Here is a 16,732-nt window from a genome sequence, read left to right on the forward strand (position 1 = left end):
GGGTCATGGGTCAATAGTCAGGGGTCAAAGGTCAAGGTCAACTCCTCAAAATTTTACTATTTCCCTCATATACTAGTACAGTATGTCCCCAAAAAAATTACAACGGGACCCCCCACAATGATATCTTTAAAAATAGTGAATCGATCTAAATACAAATTTCAGGTTATGAAACTATAACTCATTGCCCACATCTTACAGAAAACCCCATTCGATTTGCTTCAGTGGTCAAAGAGAAATGAGGAATTTTGTAGAGGATGTCGGGAATCTCTTTTGTCCAAGTTCTGTATTTTATTCACGCACTAGAGCATTGAATTGCTAAAATTGGAAAAATTAGACTCATGACATGCTTTACAACAATCTACATTTCTCTGTGACTGCTTAACCAAATTGAATGAGGTTTTCTGCAAAATAGAGCTAAGATGTTATATTTTAAGGCCCCGAAGTAGCACTTAGACAGGTCGATTATTTTGGATGTTATCAATTCGAAAATTTGATTGTAATTTTTGAGGGACATACTGCAGTATGTCCGACAAAAATTACAATAAGATTTTCGAATCGATAACATCCAATATGATTATTTTTTTTCGATGCAACTTCAGGGTCTTAAAATATAACATCTTAGCTCTATTTTGCAGAAATCCCCATTCGATTTAGTTAAGCGGTCACAGAGAAATGGGGATTGTAGTAAAGCATGTCATGAGTCTGATTCTTCCAAGTTTAGCACTTCGATGATTTTGTGTGTGAACAATAGACAGAACTTGGACAAAAGAGATTCCCGACATCCTCTACAAAATTCCTCATTTCTCTTTGACCACTGAAGCAAATCGAATGGGGTTTTCTGTAAGATGTGAGCAATGAGTTGTAGTTTCATACCCTGAATTTGTATTTAGATTGATGCAATATTTTTAAAGATATCATTGCGTAGGGCCCCGTTGTAATTTTTTTGGGGACATACGGTATATGCAATGCTTGCATTATTAGTTTAAAAACTTATTACATGCATTACCTAATGTAGAGTCTCTTGGAAATTTCCAGCCAGAAGGTCAAAGGTTAAGGGTCAAAGGCCAGGTTTCAATGCCCCCCCCAAAAAAAAAAAAAAAAAAAAAAAAATCCATTTTGTACCGTCATTACACTCTTTCTTCATACCTTGGAAATTACTCAATGCATAAACTTATAAAAAGGTTTGTCAGAATTCAAGTAAAAATTCTCAATTCCCCAAATATGTGTACCTGCACTCTTAGAAAATTAAAGCAAACCCAGTTCAAGACATTTCTGACAAACCTGTCATTTCAATATTTTGCCAGTTATGTGAAACTGTCATGAATCATACATTGTGAAGACATTGTACTATACGCCTATTGGAAGAAATCATGCATTATGGCGGAGGCATCAGTCGCCATAGCGACATTTCTAGTTCTTTCTGTGCAGTTGACTTGCAGTGTAAAGTTTGCTAGAAGTTAGCAATGTAGTGTATTTTGTGGATAGTGAGTACACCTAAAAGCAATGAATGAAAGAGTATCTTGTTCATGTTAAGATTAAGTTTCTATGTATTTCTTGAAGACAGCTCTATCATTCTTTCTTTGTCCAGAGTGACTTAGGTTAATTGTCTTCAAATGTAATTCATTAAACATTTCCAAAGTTTATTTCTTTTTTTTTTTTTCAAATGCAGGTTTATACTATATTCACTTGTCAATACTTGAAATCTTACCATTGTGGAGGACAATTTTTTTTTGAAGAATTTCAATAAAACTTATGCTTTCTACACTTCAAACAACTTTTGATAATATGACAACAAAATTTTATCCATATTTGCAGAAACATCCACTGGCAGTGTTGACACAGTTCTAAGTCGTGCATGGGAGTGGCGAGAGGGGAGGCTGTTTGCATATGAGCTCATCATCAAGTTCTTAATCGTCAACCACATCCACTACCTGTACCCCTCATTTGCTATGCCACCCCTTAAGTTCAATGGAGCAGCCTCTACAGATGAGTCCATCATTCCAAGGTACAACTAAATGGCCTGAAGGGTTGGGGAGGGGTGCCCATCAAATGCTCATTTAGAGGATTCATCAGCATTCAAGTGGTTTTATCTTTTTATATGCATCTAACATCATACAAGCTAATTGTTCATGTTTTATAGGATTATTCATGTCCTCTTTTTTGACCCTCTGGAATTCTTCCAATTCCAATTTTGTGAAATTTTCCTCCATTATCCCCTTTCTGTTGAGCTGCAGGGTTGACAAGTATCCAATATCTGTCAAATTTGGACTGCTCTGTTTCTTAATTTCAATACAATATGTGAGTATTTGGGGAAGGTTGGTGTTAATGTTCCATTAGATATTGGGTTTAATTACACCTTTCAATGCATCAATGCAAATACAAGCACATTGGGACCATATGTATTTTAATCATTTCTTCTCCAATAAAATTAGCTGTAACCATGAAGGTAATATAAATAAGGTAAGGGATATTTTTAATTTCCTTATTTAATCTACTTTTAAAATGAGCTTATCTTTGACACATGTCCTGATTTCAATGCCATGTTTCAAAGCAAATTGAGTTAGCCTTCATTTCAGGGGTTACTAAGTTTGTTATGATTCTCTTGATGTTTTTCAGTCACAAAGCCAGCCGAGTGTCACAGGGTAAACCTCCAGTGCAGAAAAGCTTGAGCCATGGTGGGATGTCACTCTGCCAGGCATGGCGAAAGAAATCACCTGTAAGTTTGTTTCCTGCATTGGAAGCTTTTACATCTGACATCATTTGTGACATCTAAGTGATCACAATAGATATAAAGTATACAATCATATACATTGTATACATGGATGCCAATTGTCAGGCAAAAGTGTGAATTCAGGTCCTGGCAGTTTTCAAAGTTCAGTCTTTTTCATGTACAAAGGAGCTTCATGTAGATGTATTTCAGGCCCTCTAGTTCATTCTAACTGGTATCCCTGTATATACAAAATTCTGAGATGAAAGCTATGAAGCCCAGCAAAGGTGTGAAACTTTAGTAGTACTGATAAAGAACTACAATCCTGTCTATTTCATCTCACATTACTGAAGTCTTGTCATCTACATCCTGCTTGCATACGTGTATTGTGTAATTACACTAAAGATTTATTTTCAAGAATTTAACTTATATTAAGATGTTCCAGCTGCTGAAATTTTATCTTGTTGAAAATATCTTATGCAGTAACTGTCTTGTTTTCATCTTGTTTAATCGTTCTAATTTGAATGGTTTGTCCCTTCAGCCATTACAACACTAATCTGTGGGGACCTATGTTATAACCATAGTAAAATGGATATGTTACATCCACAAACACTGTTCATTTTAGCTGTAAGCTTGAAAGAAGACCGTTTTCCGTTTTAGTACTAACCTCTTGCTATTTCTTGTACTCTGTCTCTCTCCTATGTCATACAGAATGAGAATTTATCTCTGGATTCACTGCAGAACCCCTCACCGGAAGAAATTGGGTCTCAGTCCACTTCACCATCCTCGGGCTTATCTCCTGTCACCCCTCCTGTACAGAAGCATGCCAGTGTGCCAAATGAAGAGGTAAAACTCTTGATTTTAATATATATATCTGCCTGTCTGCATCATCCAATATTAGCAGGCATAGTTACTTACTTGTACTTTTCAAGGTGAAACAGAACTTTATAGATTCTCCAAAAAGTGTTACTGGGTATTCAGGTATTTGGTTGTTTACAAAAGCTTGTACAAATAAAAGTTTCCAATTCTGACTGTACTTCATTTACATCCATCTGAAATGAATACACACATTGCATGAATGCAAATTTGATGGATCAACAAATGGATGAATGTGTCAATGGAGGTATTGATATGTCAATGGATAGATGGATAAATGGATGAGAAAGTTATCAAATTGATAAATGGATTGGAATGTGTGGATGAATTGATGTGTCGTGCATAGCAAACTGAAATCATAACTGCGTTAAATTAAAATGCAAGCAGCGAGTAACAAATTAATACATATTTAGAGTAAAAACTTTGTGAATAGGAGAATTCTCATTACACACTATGAAGAGTACAGAGATTTAGAGATATTCATTCACCTCGTGTGAATTTTTACATTGTGGCATACATTATCAGGTCTTCACAAGAACTGGGAGTGAAAGAAGAAAAAAGTCCCTGGAAAACAAGAGGTAAGACCTTTTGCCATGTTTTAAATTCAGTGTTTTTTTCTTTTGTCCATCTACTAGTGAATAGATATTGAACCTGTTTCTTTCAGAATTTGTACTCATTTGTCAAACTATTTGAATTATCTGGCTGAAGATGCCTCTTACAATTGAAAGAAAGTGTCTAACATGTATGATATACATTCACACTTTCCTGTGAGTAAAACCATTTTTTGTGTATCATAGGCTGTATCATATATTTCATATATTTTTAACACAAAACTTGATAATAATTGATGACAATCCATTGATACTTGATTCTGATCTATGTCAAAAGTAAACTGAATACTAGGGACTCAGATGACGTATTGCAATCATTTTTCTCTCACCGTCTGAAAGTGGAGGCTGAACTAAGGTATTCAAATGAAGTCTTTTCTATTGTCATTACTTCGTCCTTCCATGGCATGACACAAATAATAAAGTTTACCTACAAGGCTCTTGTGAGACAATCCCCAGTGGGCTTGAACTCTGTAAATTTTAAATGTCGTCCTCTGGAGATCTACTTGTAGAAGTGCAGACGAGTCTTATTGCATTTATAAATTGTTAGAAGGAAATTTTTTAGAAGAAGTTCATGACAGTGGCATTGATGGCCCAGAAGATAGTATGCTGGGGAGAGACAAATTGTTTGATTGAAATCAATGCTTTCATCTTACAAGAAAAAAAAAATGTTTGAATTGAGTTAAATCAATACTTCAAGAGAGTCGTCCGTAGGGATGGGGGTAAACAGGTGAAATTTTGCATGAATCCTACAAGTTTGTGTGTAGTGCCCCTGAGGAGATAGTTGCAAGGTAGTTAGTTACCCAGGTAAGTGTACCCTACCAGACAAAGAAACAGCCGAGTGGGCCAAGATTTAACTCTAGTGGGCTTTAATTCTACCAGGTGATTTCTGAACTGTTAGCTAAATGATCCAAGTCTCCTTGAAACTGAAACAATGATTGCTTTAGGTGTTGTTACTTCATACTCTAAACTTTAGGGTCTTTTGTACTGGCTGTATGCAGAAAGGAATATGTAAAAGCTCTTTATGAGTGTTAAATTTCAGCAAATACAAATATATGTTGCTTTCTTTGTACTCATACTGCCAAAATGGGCGTATTGAAGGGGAAACATGGGCAAAAGCAAAATGGTCTCTGCTCTATACTTGTTTTATAAAATTCAGAATCAAATACAACTGGAATGTGATGTTGAATAGTACTAACTTTGCATGTTCAAATTTCTCACTACATTCTCCTGCTGTCCCCTCCCTTTCATTATCTACTTATTTCACCAGGAAAATGTTGCAAAGGTTTGTTTAATCATACAAGTAGCTGATTGTGTGAGAGAGAGAGGGAGAGCAAGGGAACTGAACTTGTGATAGGTCCTGTGCAGTGAAATTAATGTCCACCTTAAGATATTTGAAGTGCATTAATGAGGCAGCAAGAATTATGCAGTCTTAGAATTAGACAAACAGTTTCGCTAATGCCGCACATATTAACCATTTCTGTGCACTCTTTGCCATAATACTTAATGATATGTGTATGTATGTGTGTGAGTGAGTATGTGTTTTTCTGTGTAATAAGCCAGTATGTTGTTCCACTTTGCACAGTGGAATAAAATGGTCAGGTGCACTAGCACACATTAATGTTTTTCAAATTCACTGTTACAGGCATATGTGATGTGAGGATTTTTCATGTAATCCTTATAAATGGTGCTTGCCAGCACATCCACCTGACAGCAACACAGTGTTTATTAAGACCAAACATTTGGCAGTATTAACAGAAAAGGTTTGGAAAGGCATTCAATACCAAACAGTTTTATGACATAGATCAAGATGCTTCCCCAAGTGTTAATTGACGGGTCATACTTATCACCTGGTCTACCCAAGTCCAATCTTTGTTTGAATATGGATTCCATAAATTGTTGTGTGGACAAACTTACGCGTTATGACGTTTGAGAAGGAGTAAAGTGCCTAACCAACAGAAAAAAGGAAGGTCATTTGTACCAATATGCACATGAGCTAAATTCCAAACTAGCTTTTTTATGTCGGTGGTCGAGTCTTTTCAAGTAAAGTATTTGCACTTAGTATGTAGGACAAATCCAATTACACTCCACTGGATTAGTTACTTTTTCTGTGTAAATTATATGCACCATCTCAATGTTCCACACATTCGCCATTTAACATTACAGTTGCCTATCTATAGGCTTTCATCGAGAGGGTTTTCACATGCTGGCTGGAGAGTGACATTTCAGAGGTCAAGGCATGTTGCTATAACTAGAACCTTGTTCCAAATGAAGTGCCTTATGTAGAGGCCAACACCTCTGCAGACCCCAAAATAGATATATCGTTCCAGCAATTCAAGAGGAAGTCTATTGTGCAGTCAGTTGGTCAGGGCTGGTATTCAATTCAATACTTAAGCGAAGAAGATAAGACAAATACTTACTATTTTACCTAACTCAAATACTTGGCCAAAATGGTATTCAGAGGACAATATTTGTTTTAAGTATTTGGCTAAGTATAAAAAAAGATAATTACTCTACAGATGTAGATATGTACAAGTAATATGTCTACTTATGTATGTTTCGTTATTCAAGAGCAAGTTTATGGCTGTGTATTTGTCTTTCTAGCACTCTAGACAGGACACTTGGAACAATCATTCATAGCAGCTAATTTGTTGTCTTTGACATGTTTTCAGAAATAGCTGCATTTTTTCATCTTCACAATTACCATCAAGAAATTTAGCAGCATCTTGTTTATCAGCAAGAACGCCCTCTTCTTAAATACAATGAGTCTGCTCTAATTAAATGGTATTGCTGTGATCGTGAAGGAAATCAACACATCAGCCAACTCATAGCACAAATCATCTCATGAATGGAAGCAACACAAATCACCCAATCTCACCAATTGATAGGGTTTGCATGGCACTACTGGTACATTTGTATGCCACAGGATGCTTTCAACAATGATGAGCCCACTATCATTATCTCAATCATCTGGTCAAAGTTCTAACTACATAGTATGCACACAAAAACCCATAGAATTCACCACCCGCGGTGACTGCACAATTTTTCTGACAACATGCAAATAGCCGTAGAGAATCGTTGTTCAAAATTGTTTGCCTTTTTGCTTGTGTGTGACATTACAATTGTGCTTGAGTTTAGCTGTCGTCTGCTGAAGTAAAGATCTAAGAAATGTCTTCGACACAGAACAAGACAAATACTTAGCCAAGCCAAACACTAAATACATTTTCTTCTCTTTTTGCTTATTCAGTTGAATACCAGCTGTAGTTTTACTTATTAATCATACAGTAAGGAATACAGCTAGATATGGATTGTATTATGAAAGTGCAATCCACATCATGTTTGAATAGGTGAGCTTAGATTTATGCAGTTATACCCAGGTTGAAAAACCAGTTGGCAACTGGTACTGGTACTGGTACTGGTACCGGTTGATTCCAGTTAAGGCAACTGGTTTCAATATGGAAATTGGAATGTGTGACTAGAAATCAACTGGTATCAACTGGCATTCATTCAACTGATATCAAGCAAATAAAGATGCAGAGGTTTTTTGAAATTGGACCTGAAACAATAACTCATACTTTGCCAAGTCATCTCCAGATGGGTACAGTGAATACTGTGTATGTAAAATATTTTGCTGTGTGGGATTTTCTTCAGATTTTTTTTTTTCTTATCCTCGACTTAACTATTGAAAAGGATTTATACATTGTATTAAGAGAAAACAGCTTTTGTACCATGATATGCTCATGTGTGAAATGGCAAACAATTGAAGTTCACTGAATTGGCTCAACACATAAAAACACTTCAACAGTCACATCATCAGCAGGGGTTGTTGATGACCCCCCCCCCCTTTTTTTGGGCAAAAATATCAAAACAAAACAAAGCAAAAAAGGGAGGAGGACCTGCAGGAAAATGCAGAGATTCTTGCCACTGAAGCATATGGGGGCGGGGAGGGGGGCGCAGTAGAGGAGAGAGAGCATTGTCCTGTCACCCAACCAACCATGAGCTGCTCTACCTGTTCCCCCCCCCCCCCCCATGCACACACACACACATACACCAGGGAGGTGGTTCCACCTCCCTGCATACACACACACATACAACTCTGAAACATGTGCTTGCGACATGTGGAGTGACCCAACAAAAGTTTTTAATTGTGACATCTGAGCCATGCAATGGAACAAGAGCTAGGAGTTGAACATGAGTTTTACATGGGAATCAGTAACACCTATATATGTACTGTAGGTATCCGATTGGTCGATTGCCCATCACGTGGCATTTAGTGAAAAGTTCCATCGCACGCTCTGGCTGTCAGCCGTGCAATTTTGTTTAAGCAAAAATGGATAGCGCATGGCTGACGTCACCCATATCCATTGACTCCCATGTTAAACTCAAGATTGGCTCGAAGTTTTTGTTCCATCTTATGGCTCTGATGTCATAATAAAACATTTGCCACATGAACTCAACAATTACAAGCGCGTTAAAAAAGCACATACTTTTGTCACTCATTTTTAAAAACAACTTCGTTTTGCATACGAACGTTAATGGTGACTGCGACTGTGTGGATACTCATTCGTCTTTCACGGAAAATGGTTACCATTTCTGTGCTAAGTTCAAGAATCTGTGTGGACCAAATCTGCTGACATTCGAGGTGTTGTATAAAACAAATTGTGTATGGTCTTTACTCTTGCAATGGAACAAGATTTCGCACTTGGTGAAAGATGCGGCACACTATTCAACTTGGCTTTGCCTCGTTAAATAGAGCGCCTCTATCTTTCACCTCGTGCGAAATCTTGTACCATCGCTCTTGTGACCATTCACTATTCGTATATTGATCAGCTACACTTGTATGCTATATCCATTTTTTGCTCAAACAAAATTGCATGGCTGACAGTGACAGCGCGCAGTGGTACTTTTAACCGCATGTCACGCGATGAGCAATTGACCAATCAGATAGCTACGCACTTTTTAGGTGTCGTGTAAAATAAACATCAAATTAATGGACACCATGCCCCTGTAGAGCCCACTAATGTCAAAATCGACTCACTAATGTCGTAACAACCACTAATGTCATAACACGTCGACGACAAATGTCATAACGACCACTAATGTCATAACACGTCGACGACAAATGTCAAAATCGGATTAACCACAAATGTCATTAACACGTCGATGACAAAATGTCAAAATTTCCATTTTTACTGCAAATGTCATAACACGACGACGACAAATGTCAAAATTTCCATTTTTACTGCAAATGTCATAACACGTCGACGACAAATGTCAAAATCGGATTAACCACAAATGTCATAACACATTGACCACAAATGTCAAAATTTAAAATTTACTGCAAATGTCATGATGCATCACAGGGGCAGATCCAGGAATTACGTAAAGGGGAGGCACCTTTACAAAAATCAAAGGCTGGCGCGACCCCCCCCCCCCTCCTCTTTTTTATGCCTCCGCCAAGAAGTGGTGCCGGAGGCATTATGTTTTCGGGTTGTCCGTCATTCCACCCGTACCGTCCGTCCTTCTGTCCGTCCTTCCGTCCGTCCTTCCGTCCGTCCGTAATGAATTTTGTGGACAGCGTAACTAAAAAAACCTTTTGAGGTATCCTAATGAAACTTGGCATGTATGTGTATTAGGGAGTGAAGTTGTGCCTATCAACTTTTGCGTGCACACACTCAAGGTCAAAGGTCAAAAGGTCAAGGTCAAATGCTTAAAATTTCACTATTTCCCCCATATCTATGCAATGCCTGAAGATATTTTCTAGAAACTTAGTGTATACATGTATTACCCAATTAAAATTCTCTGGTGAAAGTTTGGGGTCATGAGGTCAAAGGTCAAGGGTCAAAAGGTCAAGTAAAAATGTTGAAATTTCACTTTTTTCTCTGTATCTTGGAAATTGTTCAAGGTATCTTCAGGGAACTGAGGATATATGCATGTGCTGACTGGCAGTGATTATCTAGGGAATTTGGGTTCTTAGGTTGAAGGTCAGGGGTCAAAGGTCAAGGGCAACACTTCAAAATTGTACTATTTCCCTCGTATTTATGCAATGCCAGCAGGATTTTCTTTTTTTTAACATGGTATATGCATGTATAACCCAATAGAGATTTTCTGGGAAGTTTTTTTTTTTTTTTTTTTCCAAAAGGTCAAAGATCAAATGAAAGTGCTTACTTCTTCCTCCATATCTTGAAAGTGGCTCAAGTTATCTTGAAACTTAGTACATATGTATGCATGTTCTGCCTTACAGTGATTCTCTTATGAATTTCGGGTCAAAGGCCAGATGAAAATGGTAACAATTTACTATTCAATACAGAAATTGCACATTTTCTCCATACCTTGAAAATTACTCAATGCATAAACTTATGAAAGGGTCAAAGTCAAGTTAAAGTCCTTAAATCCCCAAATATATGCTCTCCTATTCATACAATTAAACCTAGGTCAAGGAAGGTGAAAATTCAACACATTTGTGACAAACATGTCATTTTAGTATTTTGCCAATTTTGTGAAAATGTAATCACACATTGTCCACATATACTATAGATCTATTAGGAGAATCATGCATTATGGTGGAGGCATACCAGGCGCCATAGCAACATTTCTAGTCTTCTTTTTATTTCTGTTGTTTTAACAAAATATAGAGAGGGGGCACCAGAGGGGGATGTGCCCCTTCTCAATCCGTGATTGCATCAACCACAAATGTCAAAATCGGATTGACCACAAATGTCATAACATGTCGACCACAAATGTTAAAATTTCAAAATTCACTGCAATTGTCATAACGCGTCACAGGGGCGGATCCAGGGATTCCGTAGAGGGGAGACGCCTTTACAATATCAAAGGCTTCTGCAGCCCCTCCCTTCTTTTTTAACCAAAGAAATTAAAAGAAAAATAAGGGGGAGGGGGATTGCACCAGCCTCTCATGAGGGGAGGAGGTGCCGCACCCTCCTCTAGATCCCCGGCTGCGTCAACCACAAGTTAATGGCAAAACCCATTGCTTGCATTACAGGGGCAGACCCTGAAATTCTGTAAAGGGGAGGCGTCTTTACAAAATTAAAGACTGCCGCTCCCCCCATTTTCCTCTTTATTTTTTATTTTTTGTTTGAAACAAAAATAAAAAGACAAAATAAGGGGGAGGGGGGTTGCTCCAGCCTTTCATTTTGAAAAGGTGCCTCCCCTTTACGGAATTTCTGGATCCGCCCCTGTAGTGCAAGCAATGAGTTTTGACACTTCTGGTTGACGCAATCGCGGATCGATGGGGGGGGGGGGGGGCACCACAAGTTAATGGCAAAACCCATTGCTTGCATTACAGGGGCAGACCCTGAAATTCTGTAAAGCGGAGGCGTCTTCACAAAATCAAAGACTGCCGCTCCCCCTATTTTCTTCTTTATTTTTCATTTTTTGTTTGAACAAAAACAAAAAGACAAAATAAGGGGGAGGGGGGTAGCTCCAGCCTTTCATTTTGAAAAGGTGCCTCCCCTTTACGGAATTTCTGGATCCGCCCCTGTAATGCAAGCAATGAGTTTTGACACTTCTGGTTGACGCAATCGCGGATCGATGGGGGGGGGGGGGGGGGCACCTCCCTCTAGTGCCCCCTCTCTATTTTTTTTTTTTTTTTAAAACAGAGAAAAAAAGAAATATGGGGTAGGTTGCAGGGCAGCTTATAATTTAGTGAAGGCGCCTCCCCTTTACGGAATACCTTAATCCCGCCCTGTGATGCTAGCAATGAGTTTTGACATTTGTGGTTGATGCAGTCGCGGATCCATAGCGGGGCCCACTCCCTCCTCACTGTGACTCCCCCTCTCTCTTTTCTGTTGTTGTTTAAACAAAATATAAAGGTGCCCCCCCCCCCCCCCCCCCCTCCACGAAATTCTGGATCTGCCCCTATATACAAGCAATGAGTTTTGACACTTGTGGTTGACGCAATCACAGATCGAGAGGGGGTTCATCCCCCTCTGGTGCCCCCCTTTCTATTTTTTTTTTTGGGGGGGGGGGTGGGGTTAATATAACATAAATAAAATGAAAAAAAACTGAGGGGGTGCGGCAGCTTTAATTCTGTAAAGGCGCCTCCCCTTTACGGAATTCCTGGATCGCCCCTCTGATGCAGAGCAATGAGTTTTGACATTTTTGGTTGACGCAATCATAGGATCGAGAGGGGCGCATCCCTCTTGGTGGCCCCCCCCCCCCTTCAATTTTTTGTTGTTGTTGTTAAAACAACAGAAATAAAAAGAAAACATGGGGGTGTGGCAGCCTTTAATTTTGTAAAGGCACCTCCCCTTTACGGAATACTTTGATCCGCCCTGTAACGCAAGCAATGAGTTTTGACATTTGTGGTTGACGCAATCATGGATCAAGAGGGGGCACATCCCTCTCTGGTGCCCCCCCCCCCCCTTCTATTTTTTTTTTTGTTAATAACAACAGAAATGAAAAAAAAATGGGGGGGGGGGGTGTGTGGCAGCCATTCATTTTGTAAAGGTGCCTCCTTTTTACGGAATTCCTGGATCCGCCCCTGTAATGCAAGCAATGGGTTTTGACGCAGTCGCGGATCTAAAGGGGGAATTCCTGAATTCGCCCCTGGGACGCGTTATGACATTTGCAGTAAATTTGGAAATTTTGACATACTGTTGTCGACGTGTTATGACATTTGTGGTTAATCCGATTTTGACATTTGTCGTCGACGTGTTCTGACATTACAATGTAGTGGTCATTATGACATTTGTCGTCGACGTGTTATGACATTAGTGGTTGTTATGACATTGTCGTCAACGTGTTATGACATTAGTGGTCGTTGTTATGACATTAGTGGTCGTTATGACATTTGTCATCGACGTGTTATGACATTAGTGGTTGTATGACATTAGTGGTCAATTTTGACATTAGTGGCTCTATATCCCCCCTTTAGGCCTCAAAGTCGTGCAAGTTTGCTATGTTCTTCTAAGGCATTAATCTGCAAGAATGTGTAGAAGGTGAACTTTAGTTACACAGGTGAGTCACTGAGTTTCCTCTTTAAAGAATGATATTACAATTCAGTATGACCTTTAACATCCTTTGAACACTTGTTCAAACTTGTTCAAACACTTTGAACAACGTAATGTTCATATTTACCACAGATACTGTGAAAAGTAAACAAGTTGTTTATGGCAGAGAAATCTGGGATGTAATCGGCTCTCTAATGTTAAGGAAAAGGGTTGTTGAAATTGACATGTTCATCTTCAGAAAGCAATACCTTAATGACAAAAGCATTTACTTAAAAGGGATCATACTTGGTGTTGGGATATACAAACTTATTGGAATGATACACATGTCCCACATTTGGGCTAAGAAGCAGAGCCTTGGAGCAATGCCTAGAGGTTCAAAGCAGTGATGGCTGTTGACATCTCCTCCAGATCAAGTAGAACACTGTAGTGGTAATGTTTGTAAATACCGGTGTTAGGGAAAGCAAAGTATTTCTATGGCAGTACCACAGATGGTATCTATGATGATGGTAACCTTGACATTATGCTCTTCAAATGCATTCTGATCAGATTCAGTAGTAACAAAACTGTTAGTGGCATACCATCAAACAGGCACCACAGGAAGTTACATCAAATTTGAATTTCTCATAGGGCTGAGGTACAGTGTTATTAAAGCAGGGGCGGATTCAGGAATTCTGTAAAGGGGGGGGGGCGCAACTAATATTTCTGGTGCCACTTCCCAGTTTCATTTCATTTTTATCTTTTTCTTTTTTTTGTTTTTAACGAAAAATAAAGGGGGGCATGCGCCGGTTGCGCCCCCCTCTGGATCCGCCACTGTAAAGCATCAAGCCCCTTGGCCTTTTGTTGAGAGCTGAATATGAAGATCCTTGGCAAAGTTCCATTCTTTGAAAGCTGCCTGATACAGCATATTAGTTTGGCTTTTCAGTGGGTTGTGATAGTTTATGCAGTATTGTGCACACTTATCACCCGCTGATAGCATGATCATGTCAACCTATTTAAATATATGCAAGGGCTTGCCAATTTTAGTGATAATTTGTAAAGAAGAAGGAAAGATGCAAGGTATTTAGTCACTTTTTATGTATTGACTGTATGTAATTAAAGTTTGGCAGGCATTGTAAGGATCTGTATTCCTCTTGCTCAGCTAACTGAAGATCTTTTCAGTGGAAAACTAGACACATGATCACTATTTCATAAATGGTTTTGATTCTTTTTTTAAATGCAATGGCATTTCTAATTACAAGTGTATCAAAACATACATTTTCCTTTTTATTCTGTGTGTGTGTTGGTGCTCACTGCAACCAAGTTATTTTGAAGAAGGTTGGTAGACATCATACAATATTTGCAGCATGAATGTGGCTGGCTTTATTGTTCTGAAACTGTATGCAAGAAATTGTATATTGCTTATCAAACCAGAGTTTCCTCTTTTTTCATTTCAGTATTCTTAATGGAGTTTCTGTGCATTGTATTCTTTAGAAAATATTATTATTTTGTGATTTATGCATATTTCAGTTAATCTATGTATTGTCTTGTAGTTCTTGTTGAATGTGAAAAAGGCTGGTTATACAATTTTTGTGCAAAACATGTTGCGCTTCTGCGAGGTTCAAGTTCAAGGCAACTTATTAGAATAGATGCTACTTTAAATCATTTATTTTTTTAATCAAATCAAAATTATGCCTCTCTTTATCAATTTGTATATCCCCTCAGTTGCTATTCACACTAAATACCAAAGGTAATATAATACCAATTAAGATTTGATTGAAGTATGTTTTGCATGCCAAAACTGAGATGCTAAGCATGTAACTCAGTATTAAGTTAATACTCACCACTTTTTGAGTAGACCATTAATGCTATTATATTCTCAAGTTTCTGAAGCAAGATTTGCAAGATGCTTTTCATATGTTATACAGAACAAATTAATGATTTCAGTATGTAGTGCTTTGTCTGTAAGTACAATCTAAAGATAACATGCAGTAAATACTTCAATAGCTGGCAATAGCTGGCAACACCTTCCTTCCTTGTATCTTTTGTGGGGATATCTTTTATGTACTCACATTCTTTTACCCACATTTATTTGCATTGTGTCTATGTGTTTCTAACCAGTAAAGGCTCAGCTGTAGCGTAAAACAATTTGTTCTGTGTAACAGTTTGGTCTTTTTTATGTACAATATACATTGTAGTTTTTATGATGTGTTTTTGTTCCACTGAAATGTGATAGGTTGATTTGGTAATTGATAATTTTCATTAATCAAACTCGCTATTTCATCATACAGTAACACATGTTGTCTCGAAACTTGCATCCGTAGTAATTTCAATCGCTTAGGTTGATTTGTGCATACAATTAGGGACTACAAACTGTATGTCATTTTGTTTTTCCACTAGGACAAGTCATTTTGATCATTTTAGTAGATACTGTAACTAGTGTTTGTGTTTCTGTTCAATATCTTTTATTAATGTCAGCATTTCTCTCACTGCTACTGCTTTGTGGTATGATCATGATGTTCTGTTTCACTGACAAATGCCACTCTTTTCTGAAATGTGTTTTTTTAGATAATTTCTAGCATATTGTAGTGTTTATTTCATCTATTTCTTGAATATTTTATACTTCAATTTGTAAAGAATCATTTTGTTTTAATGTCTGATATCATTTTCTGTGAAACAGCTGCAAAAACAAGCAGCGTCCATTTAAGACTCCTACTTTTAAGTGCTACATACTTCATCTATTTCTCAGTGATATTGCATTTCGGCACACTGAAATGTGTCCCATTTGCAGTAGTCGTAAATAATTGTGTTCTGATGCCCAGCAGTTGAGTTGACAAATTTCTTATAAAAACTAGCATAAAACTCAAGTTACAACATGTATAACCAGAAATTGTAAACTGTTGGTCTCATACAGAAAATATCATCTTTAAAATGTTCCATATGTTAGATTAGTAAAGCTTCTTTTACACTTTTTACACAAGGATCACATCACAGGTTATCCAGATTTTTAATCCAGGTGTACCAAGATGCAGCACCACTATTTCCTCTCATGCCAGTACTGATACGTTCAGGACCAAGTGTATACATGAACAAGTATTAAGGTGTCTACATGGGCAGACAAAGTAGCTTTGTGGATCACACTGGAAACACTGATGAAGCTAGCTTGGATTTCAACAAGACAGAGCAGGGAAGCCACTGGGTCATTTTGCAGACCTTACATGGAGGTGTACATTGTGTATTGGGATATTCATAGAATGTTAACAGTCAGGGACTTGTTCAACAGGAGTTCATTTGACATATATACCAGCCAACAACATCCTGTTCCTGCTCCCAAGAAAGATGCAGGGCTGATGTCTCCTTACACTACAGTGTATGGCTGATTTGAAGGTTGCCTTTCTACTGTTTTTTTGTAGTACTTGCCCAGCTTTCTGAGGTGTTGTTACCCTACTAGAAGGTATCTCATCGGATTCTCTTGCAGGTGGCATTGGGTTCAGAGGTGGATTCATTTTTGCTAGTCCCTTCGACTTCTGCTTCCTCATCAGAGGCACCTTGGCACTTCAAGGAAGAGTACTTTTTTTTTTCTTTGACAGTTA

General features: G+C 38.1%; 1 protein-coding gene across 1 annotated transcript in view; it reads left to right on the top strand.

Annotated features, from left to right (window-relative positions):
• LOC139712323 (uncharacterized) overlaps positions 1–16,732 on the top strand; it is a gene marked incomplete at its 3' end in the record, with an annotated part of 57,433 nt that overhangs the window by 20,926 nt on the left and 19,775 nt on the right. Inside the window, exons 10-13 of the mRNA XM_071624162.1 lie at positions 1,816–2,005; positions 2,617–2,716; positions 3,419–3,553; positions 4,109–4,161. Of these exons, the coding sequence (XP_071480263.1) occupies positions 1,816–2,005; positions 2,617–2,716; positions 3,419–3,553; positions 4,109–4,161 (478 nt within the window). The remainder of the gene's footprint in view (positions 1–1,815; positions 2,006–2,616; positions 2,717–3,418; positions 3,554–4,108; positions 4,162–16,732) is intronic.

Source organism: Diadema antillarum, unplaced genomic scaffold, assembly GCF_040938485.1.
Source record: "Diadema antillarum isolate AM-2024a unplaced genomic scaffold, OU_Dant_1.0 seq00001792_RagTag, whole genome shotgun sequence".
Lineage (NCBI taxonomy): Eukaryota > Metazoa > Echinodermata > Echinoidea > Diadematoida > Diadematidae > Diadema > Diadema antillarum.